Source organism: Mandrillus leucophaeus, unplaced genomic scaffold, assembly GCF_000951045.1.
Source record: "Mandrillus leucophaeus isolate KB7577 unplaced genomic scaffold, Mleu.le_1.0 Scaffold248, whole genome shotgun sequence".
In the NCBI taxonomy this organism is placed as follows: domain Eukaryota; kingdom Metazoa; phylum Chordata; class Mammalia; order Primates; family Cercopithecidae; genus Mandrillus; species Mandrillus leucophaeus.
This window is the reverse complement of record NW_012102565.1, coordinates 1,342,385-1,351,923: the sequence shown is the minus strand read 5'-3', so window position 1 is coordinate 1,351,923 and position 9,539 is coordinate 1,342,385. Positions and strand designations below refer to the sequence as shown.

The 9,539-nt window shown below is 52.0% G+C and overlaps 1 protein-coding gene across 1 annotated transcript in view; it reads right to left on the bottom strand.

Moving 5' to 3' along the window:
- Window positions 1–4,944: 4,944 nt before the first annotated feature.
- OGDH (oxoglutarate (alpha-ketoglutarate) dehydrogenase (lipoamide)) overlaps window positions 4,945–9,539 on the bottom strand; it is a 94,136-nt gene continuing 89,541 nt past the window's right edge. The window contains exons 22-24 of the mRNA XM_011983287.1: window positions 6,639–6,802; window positions 6,291–6,445; window positions 4,945–6,149 (exon numbers count right to left, since the gene is read on the bottom strand). Of these exons, the coding sequence (XP_011838677.1) occupies window positions 6,029–6,149; window positions 6,291–6,445; window positions 6,639–6,802 (440 nt within the window). The 3' untranslated portion in view covers window positions 4,945–6,028. The remainder of the gene's footprint in view (window positions 6,150–6,290; window positions 6,446–6,638; window positions 6,803–9,539) is intronic.

Sequence of the window (9,539 nt, the reverse complement as noted above, 5' to 3'; positions counted from 1 at the left end):
AGGATAGTTTGGTGGGCGGGGGGAGGCAGCCAGTGAGTCAGGAGTGCTGATTGGTTGGGTTGGAGGTGAACTCATAGGGAGCTGAAGCTGTCCTCTTGTGCTGGGTCAGTTCCCTGGTGGGGGCCACAAGATCACATGAGCCAGTTTATCCATCTGGGTGGTGCCAGCTGATCCATCCAGTGCAGGGTCTGATCTCAGGTCTTACAATAGTGATGTTATCGCCAGAAGCAACTTGGGGAGCATCAGAATCTTGTAGCCTCCAGGGACATGACTCCTTAAACCAAAATTTCTAACCTGTTGACTAATTTATTAGTCCTATAAAGGCAGTCTCATCCCAGGCAAGAAGGGGGTTCGTTTTGGGAAAAGGCTGTTATATTTGTCTCAAACTATAAACTACGTTCCTCCCAAAGTTAGTTCAGCCTATGCCCGGGAATGGACAAAGACAGCTTGGAGGTCAGAAACAGGATGGAGCTGGCCAGGTCAGACCTCTGTCACGGTCTCAGTTACAATTCTGCAATGACAGTTTCAGGAGGCCCCTTTGGGGAAGTAGAAACGACCAGCATTGGGCGGGAGTTAGAAGGTTCTTACAACACAGAATGAACACAACGTTTGTGGTGCCTTGAACCCCAAAGAGCAAGTGTTGGCCACTCAGTAAGTAAGCCCTGGATGAAAGGTGGGGAGGGGGTTGAGGGAGTCCCATCCCAACTTTGGAAATCTAGGCAGGACCTGGCCCACCGTGGTATAAGGGGCTCTGGTATTGAGCCTCGGAAGGAAAGAACTATGATAGCTTTCTGACGTGATGGCCAAAGTCCTGTTCCATTTTCCTATTACCAGTCTTTCTGCGCAGTCTTTAGTTACCACTTCTCCAATGGAGAGAAAATGTAATAGACAAGCAAGTATCCCTTCATCCTGGAAGCCCAAAGGAATCCCTGCCATGCGTCAGGCACTGCAGCCAACGTGGGGGATAGCAGTGTCAGGATGGTGACACACACACAGCTCCTGAGTGACGGGGTGGGCTGGGAGGGGGTGGACTCTGCAGACAAGGCAGGGAAAGGGATTCCAGGGAGAGGGAGCAAGGAGAGGAGAAGGGGGCACCTAGTTCATCTCCAGATCCTCTTTGGGCAGCCTGGAGCACCGGTGGGGAGGGAGGACAGTCCCCTAAGCAACCAGACTGCTGGGGAAGGTGAGCTATTGGTTTCCTACAGGGGACAGACAGGATCCAATCTGAGTTTGAAAATCATTTTGCAGTAACAAGGCAGTCCATACAGCCCTGAAGAGACAAGCAGGTGGATCCTGGCACAGCCCCAGCAGGGGGAGGGAATAGGGGTACAGGATGCCCAGTGGCACTGCCAGGTTATTGGCATGGCTGATTAAAAAAACCTAGGGAGGGACAAGATCTGGGGCTGAGTGGAGAAAAAGAATACTCCCCTTGGACATCGAGATTCAACCTCTGCTCTGCAGAGGCACATGGTTAGCTGTCGGGGCCTGCTCCCCCACCGCCTTTCTTCCCACTGTCTTATCCAGTGCCCCAGGGGCCAGGACCCCCACCCACAGATGACTAATAGGACCCAGTGCGTCTCCCTGCTCTGATCCGTAAAGCCAATGGCCTCCCTGACATTTCCATCTGGAGGTCATGAAGCTTTCAAATTCGGCCTCCCCCACCCCCCACACACCCCTCTGACCTACTCTCTCCCAGTTCTACATTGCCGTTGGCCAGGCAAGCCTTGCTGACATCTGTCTGCCTTCTGCCCAAGTTTTTGTCTCACCTGGATCTCTAAGCTCCGCCCATTTCCCTCCGACACCTCTGAGTGCAGGTAACATCTGCTCCCACAGACTACTAGGGCCTCTGGACATACCAACCTGGTCACCAATCTGTTTTATCTTCCTTTCCTGGTCTCTGGCTGTGACAAATGAGGCAATGCAGCTTTGCTAACTCCAGAACTAAGCAAAACTGTTCCTTGATCCACAGCCCAGACCCTTCACTGAACTTAGGTGCTAAACTCTGTTAAGCCTGACCTTAAGGACCAGAGTGAGCAGAGGAAACGAGAGAGAAGACCTGGCACAAAGGGAACAGCCCCTATCCTTGGGGCTTGTTCAGTAGTGACTTTTCCCACTAGGGCCGGTTCCTTACACAGGGTAGAGGTCTGGGCAGGGAAGGGATTCAGGGTGCCCAGGTCAAGAGTTCCAGAGGCAGACTAGAACCCAGTTCTGCGCTGGGAAGAGCTGGAGACAGGTAGGTCTCAAGACTGACAAACCACACCCGACACACCAATGGGTAGAACGCTGGAGGGGGAAGACCCTCTGGCCAGGGGCCTGGGTGGACTTGGGAGTTAACAGAAGTTTCCATGGCAATCTGGGGCCCTGAGCCTATGAGCCAGGTTGGGGGCCAGTGAGGCCCTAGGGAGTAGAGGTCTGGGAAGATAGCTGAGGCTGGGTGGGGGAATGAGGCCTTAGGAAGTGGGTAACGTGGCCCCTTTGGGTATCCTGGAGAAAACCCGCTGCTCTGGCCCTCATTCAGGGAAGTCTTTGGTCTATTTTGGGGACTGAGAGAGCCAGGTGTGCTAGCATACACTGGAGTGGGCAGAGCAGGGGTCCCTTAGCAGAGACCTGCTGGTCATAAGATCCCGGAACCCTACACAGGGACATTTCTACCATCTCTGTACAGTGAAATCCCAATTGAATACTATCCCGACAGGGAGCTCACTACCCCACCAAAGTTAGGCCTGAAGTATCACCGGACATTGATTCCAATTCTGTTTCTCCTGGAGGAAAGGGAGGGAATCCGGGTGTAGCGTTCCTACTTACTCCAGTGGGGCCGGCAGCCTCTTCTCCCTTCTCAGGTGTGGACACCTTTGCACAAACATGGTGATGGAGTGAAGCCTCAGCCTATCATTCCCCCATCCCCCACCCCCTCCAGAAAGCACTAGCTCTCAGACCACACTGAGTTCATGGGGCTGGTGATCCCCTTTCACCCTCACCCACCCCACCCATCACCAGCAGTGGCACTTGGGTGAGGGGGGCTGGCTCTGAAATTCCCTCCCCAGTGGAGCAAGCTGACACTCTCACATCTAGCTTAGGTATTTCGGATGCAGAAGTACCTTTTTTATATCCAGAAAAGCACAAGGACGCTGACAGTGATGTTGGGTAGGTTATGTCCCTGCCTGCTCTGCCCTACCGGTGACAATTCAGGAGCTTCAGGGGTGAGTCAGGGCCAAGCTGCTCGCCAGTGACCAGGACAAGGCCTCTTTGTCCTAAAAACGGTTTGCATTTGCCTTCAGCTCACGCACACCACACCATGCCTGCTACATCTGTGACGCTAACCCAAGGCTGTCACCTGATGTCACTCTGCTGTTTGGTACACACACACACACACACACACACGCACACGCACACCTGGTCCTGGCCCACGAAGTCTCATCTAAACACACAAGATGCTGCCTTGACTGCGTGGAGCTTCTTCCTTCTAACAATTCTTTTCTAATTTTAGAAAATGGGACGATAAAAAACGGAAACAGAACAAAACCAGGGAACCATCTGCAAGACGTCATGTGTGAGCACCTGGTCCAGCATGTTCTGACCGTTCCTGATCTTTCCAGAGCCCTTACAAAGCCCTGTTCTCCTTGCAGGGTGCTGAGGGCCACGGACCTGCAGTGAGAACTTACGAAGACCCGCCACATACTTCGAGTTTCCAGAGCGGCTTTGCCTGTTCCTGTGGTCAGAACTATTGCCAGGATGACCTAGGGGTCACCGTGCTGAGCCGCTTCAGGAACCAACTCAAGCCCCCCTCTCTGGGAGGTGTTCCCAGACCCGCAGAATCACGCTGGGCTCTGCTCATCCGGATGTTCCGCTTCCCTCATAGAGACGAGTTTCAGCTTCCCCTGCTGCAGCACACCGAGGCCATTTATCCAAAATCTTTTGTTGTTGTTGTTGAGACAGGGTCTTGCTTTGTCACCCAGCTGGGAGTGCAACCACAGCTCCCCGCAGCCCTGACCTCCCAGGCTTGAGTGATCCTCCCACCTCAGCCTCCTGAGGCTGAGACTACAGGTATCACACCCTGCTGATGTTTAAACTTTTTTGTAGAGATAGGGTCTATGTTGCCCAGGCTGATCTTGAACTCCTGGCCTGAAGCTATCCTCCTGCCTTGGCCTCCCATAGTACTGGGATTATAGGTGTGAGCCACCCAGCCCGGCCAGGATTTTGGGTAAGTGGCGAGGCACAGGGAGGTGGCACTGGCCACCAGCAGACGCACGTAGGAGCACCTGTCTACAGCTCTGGGGTGGTGGCAGCAGCTCTTCACGCCCACCCCAAGACCCACTCCACTTGGCACTGGCTGGTGGTCATGCTTCCATTAGAAGAACCTTGGGCCATGCTGCAAAGGGACAACAGGATAAATCAAGGGACCCAGGCAGGTGCTCCCTAGAGAACAGGGTGGTGGGTCAGGGGCTTGACCCCACTTAAGCTCTTCCTCAGGGATGAGATTGGTTGAGTGCTCAGGAAGCCAATACCTGGCTTGTTATGGGATGAAGCTCTCGGCCAGAGGGGACCCAAGTGTGAGCTGGTGAGAGGCCCCATCTCCAGGTTGAAAGCGTTGCTTGGGCGCTGGGGAGCACTAATGAACAAACGTGTGGTTAGGGTGAGCCTGCAGGCACCCTGGCTCAAAGGGAGAGGCACAGAGTGCAGAGTACTTTTTCAAGGTGGAGCTGGGGGAAGGACCCAGACCAGGGAAAGCTCAGAAACAGGACTGCACCCAAACAGCCTGGCGGCCCAGGCCACCTCTGCCGCGTTCACAATGACGGCTTTGCCTGCGAGGGCCTGCAGGTGGTGGTCATCACTCCCCCTGTCCAACGAGGAGGGGGCTGCTTCCCAGGCGGGTTAGGAGGAGCCTGGCCCAGCCCCTTCCCCTCAGGGGAGAAGGCAGAACAGACAAGACAGACACAGCAGACGTGCCCACGGATATAACTTAGTTTATGGGTCAAGCCAATGCAATGCAAAGTTGTTTCTGTTCCTTTTTTTTTTTTTTTTTTAACCAAAATAAATAAATCAGATCTGTCCCTGTGAAGGTCAGAGTGATGAATGAGGGGCAGCCGGCCCCTTGGCCATGGTCTGCCCCTCATCCCCAGCCCCTCCTCTCCCTCTTCTGACCTGCTTTGGCACAGCAAAGAAAATGATGCATCAGAAAGTCTCCATTGGGTTAAAGGAGAAAGAAAGAATGGTTGGGGTGGGGAAAGAGGCCAAGGGAGGAGGTGGGTGGAGGTGGAGGGTTAACAGGACCAAGACAGACCAGCCAGTGCCCCGGTGGTGGCAACCTGAGCCGGGTTTCCTAGCTATGCACAGACTCTGTGGGCTCCAGGTGCTGCCTGGGCCCAGGCGGGGTGGGTGGGACATGCTTGGGCCCCACACACAGACTGGAACCCTCGAAGGAACAGCAGACAATGGACACTGCAGAGACTGAAGCTGCCCTTTCTGTGCCAGGTCAGGCCAAGGCTCTCTCCTGCCAGCTGCCCCGGGTCGTCCTCCGTTCACCCCATAGCTGGGGCCCACCCTAGAAACCTCTGCCAGCCATGGCTAGATCTGACTCCAGGATCCTCTATAGATTCTAAGGCTCAGGCTCAAGATGAAGCTATCCTAGTCTCAAATACAGGAGCCTGTGCCTTGCTGGGTGACGGGGTTGCCAGCACACTAGGAAGCCACACAAGGCCCAGTCCCTACCCTAGTAGGTGACACTGGTGGGGAGGGTTGTGGCCAGAGCTGACCCCTCCCCAAGGACATCCCTCAGGGGCTACCTTTCCTCCTCCTGCTCCCCCTGGCCTCCTGGAAGTCAGCAGAGCCTGGGCAGTGTGTGGCCTGTGGGGCAGCCAAGCACTGGAGGGGGACGACAGCCTAACTCCTATGAGAGCAGAGGGAGGGGTGGCGGCACAGCGAGGAAGGCGGTGGTGTGGGCAGCGCTGAGGCACTATTCTTTAGTTGAGAAGCAAGGGGCAGTCATGGGTGTGGAGAGGGCAGTGGCCCAAGCAACCCTAGGCAGCATCTATGAGAAGTTCTTAAAGACGTCCAGGTCGAAGGCCGTGTCCAGGAGGCGCTGCAGCTCCGTCAGGTGGGTCTTCTTGTTGCCAGTGGCTGGAGCAGCTGCTGGGTCCCGGCCGGCATACCTGAGAGATGGAGGGATGGGGCAGTGAGGGCAGCGGCCACTGAGTGGGCCCAGCCCATCCCTCTGCTGCATGTGCCTGGCTAACTGCCTACTGGCCTGAGCGGAGGGTCCCACAGCCTTCCTGGCGGGGACTGAGCCTTACCAGACGGGCTTGGCGCGGCTGATGGTGGTCCGAAGTCTTGGCTTCACGTAGTCATAGTAGCCTTGGTTCTTGTGCTCCTCCTGGCACCAGGCCAGCTCAGCGTTGGGGTACTTCTGCACCTCCTTCAGCAGGAGGTCAAAGGGGAATGGCGACAGCTAGGAGACAGCAGGGGTCAGATCAAAAAGGGGAAACTCAGAGGGCAGGCATGATCCAGCAAAGGGAAACTGGTGTTCCGAGCAGGGAAGGTCAGGAACCTGAGGGCCACACCCCAGGCAAGGCTATTCTGTGAAGGCACCAGAGCCCTGACCCCTACATGGGAGACACCCTGATGGCACCACCCGCCCTCACCTGCTCGATCCTTGTGATGGCCACCTGCCCCACCATGTCGCGTGCTTTGCGCTCTCGGGTGAGGTCATAGTACACTTTGCCGGTGCAGAAAAGAAGCCTTTTGACATTCTCTGGGTTCTGAGCTGCAGGGCCATCTTCTGGGATCACCCGCTGGAAGTGGGTTCCTACAAGAGAGTTCCCATGGCTGGGCTGGTTCTCTCAGGGATGTGGCTGAGAGCTCTCCTGGGCCTGATCTCACTTCTGCTGTGTGAGCAGAGGGCTCCTGGAGCCAGGGCTCCATGGACTGCTGCCAGGACACACAGCTTTCAAGGGTTAGAGATGCTTCCCCTTCACCAGCCTCTGATGCCCTGTATTTGCTCAGACCAGGCGCACTTTGAAAAGCACATGATATGTAACAAATACACAGCAGACATGGCCAGCTCTGGCTATCAAGTAACACCAGGCTAGCCTTCAGAACAGCTTCGCTCAGACTTCAGGGACAAGAGTATATTAAAACATCCCAGCTGGGTGCAGTGGCTGATGTCTACAATCCTACACTTTGGGAAGCTGAGGCTGGCAGATTGCCTGAGTTTAGAAGTTCGAGACCAGCCTGGGCAACATGGTGAAACCCCGCCTCTACTAAAAAAATACAAAAAATTAGCCTGGCGTGGCGGCGTGTGCCTGTGGTCCCAGCTACTCGGGAGGCTGAGGTGGAAGAATCGGTTGGGTCCAGGAGGCAGAGGTTGCAGTGAGCCAAGATTATGCACTACAGCTTAGGCAACAGAGCAAGACTCCATCTCCAAAAAAAAAAAGAAAAAAAAAAATCCCATGTTTATTCCATTTCTGCTGCTCAGGATTTTACAAATATAAAAAACTTTCAACACAATCAGAGAAAATATTCAGATAGAGAACAGTGTGTTGGCCAGGTGTGGTGGCTCAGGCCACCACAGCACTTTGGGAGGCTGAGGCAGGAGGATCCCTTGAGCTCAGGAGTTTGGGACCAGCCTGGGCAACATGGTGATATTCCCTCCCTACAAAAGTACAAAAATTAGCCAGGCACGGTGGTGCACACCTTGTGTTCCCAGCTACTTGGGAGGCTTTGGTGGGAGAATCACTCTAGCCTGGGAGGCAGAGGTTACAGTGATCCGTGATCACTCCTCTGCACTCCAACCTGGGTGACAGGGTGAGAATCCATCTCAAAAAAGAAAAAAAAAAAAAAAAGTAGGTTGAATGGTACAAACACACAGAAGGAATAAATTCAACGTCTGATAAAGGAGTAAGGTTAACAAACATGTATTGTACTCGAGTGATGGACACCCTAATACCCTGACCTAAGCACTGCATATCATATACACGTAACCAAAACCAGTTGTGTTTCTATATACGAACAATGAACAATAAGAAAAGGAAATTAGGCCAACAATTCCATTTATGATACAAAAAAATCAAAGGCTGGGCACAGTGGCTCAAACAGGTAATCCCAGTACTCTGGGAGGCTGAAGTAGGAGGATCACTTGAGCCCAGGAATTGAGGCTGCAGTGAGCTATGAATGCATCACTGCACTCCAGCCTGGGTGACAGAGTGAGACTCTGTCTCAAAAAAACACAAAAAATAAAAATCACAACAAAAAAATTAGCTCAAAGTGGGTCAAAGATCTAAACATAAGAGCAAAAACTATAAAACTCAGAAGAAAACATGGGGCAAAAGTTTCGCAACACTGAATTGGTAATGATTTCTTAGATATGACACCAAAGTCACAGGCACCTGAAGAAAAAATAGACAAATCTGACTCCATGAAAATTAAAAACTTTTGTACATCAGAAGATACTAACAACAGGCCAGGTGTGGTGGCTCATGCCTGTAATCCCAGCACTTTGGGAGGCCGAGGTGGGCAGATCACCTGAGGTCAGGAGTTTAAGACCAGCCTGGCCAACATGGTGGAACCCTGTCTATACTAAAAATACAAAAATTAGCTAGGCATGGTGGTGTGCGCCTGTAATCCCAGTTACTCATGAGGCTAAGGCAAGAGAATCACTTGAACCCAGGAGGCAGAGGTTGCAGTGAGCTGAGATTGCGCCAATGCACTCCAGCCTGGGTAACAGAGTAAGACTTCACCTCGATGAAAAAAAAACAAACCCAAACCCAAACCCAAAACCAAAGATACTAACAACATAATAAAAGAGCAACCATAGAATGGGAGAAAATATTTGCAAATTATATTTCTGATAAGGAATTAATATCTAGAATATACAGAGAACTCTTAAGAGTCAAAAACAAGCAACCAGATTAAAAAATGGGCAAATGATTTGAATAGGCTGGGTGCCGTGGCTCATGCCTGTAATCTGAATACTTTGAGGCCAAAGTAGGATTCCTTGAGCCCAGGAGTTCAAGACTAGCTTGGGCAACACAGTGAGACCCTGTCTCTTAAAAAAAAAAAAAAGGATTTTAATAGACAGTTCTCCAAGGAAGACATACAAATGGCCAATAAGCATATGAAAAGATGCTCAACATTACTTAATCATTAGACAAATGTAAATCAAAACCCAATGATGAAATATCATCTCACACCCATTAAGATGGCTACTATGAAAAAAACCAGAAAGTAGTAGGTGCTGATGAGGATGTAGAGATGGTGGGATCCTCATATACTGTTGGTGGGATGTAAAATGCAGCCACTGTGGAAAGTTTGGCAGTTCCTCAAAAAACTAAAAATAGAATTACCATATGGTCCAGCAATTCCACTTGAGTACATATTCAAAATTAACTGAAAGCAGGGACTCAAAGAAATATTTGTACACCGATGTTCATAGCAGCTCCTCTAATCACAATATCTGAAACATGGAAGCAACCCAAGCATCCATCGACAGATGAATGGATGAGTGAAATGTGGAAATGTGGCATACACAGATAATGGAATATTTT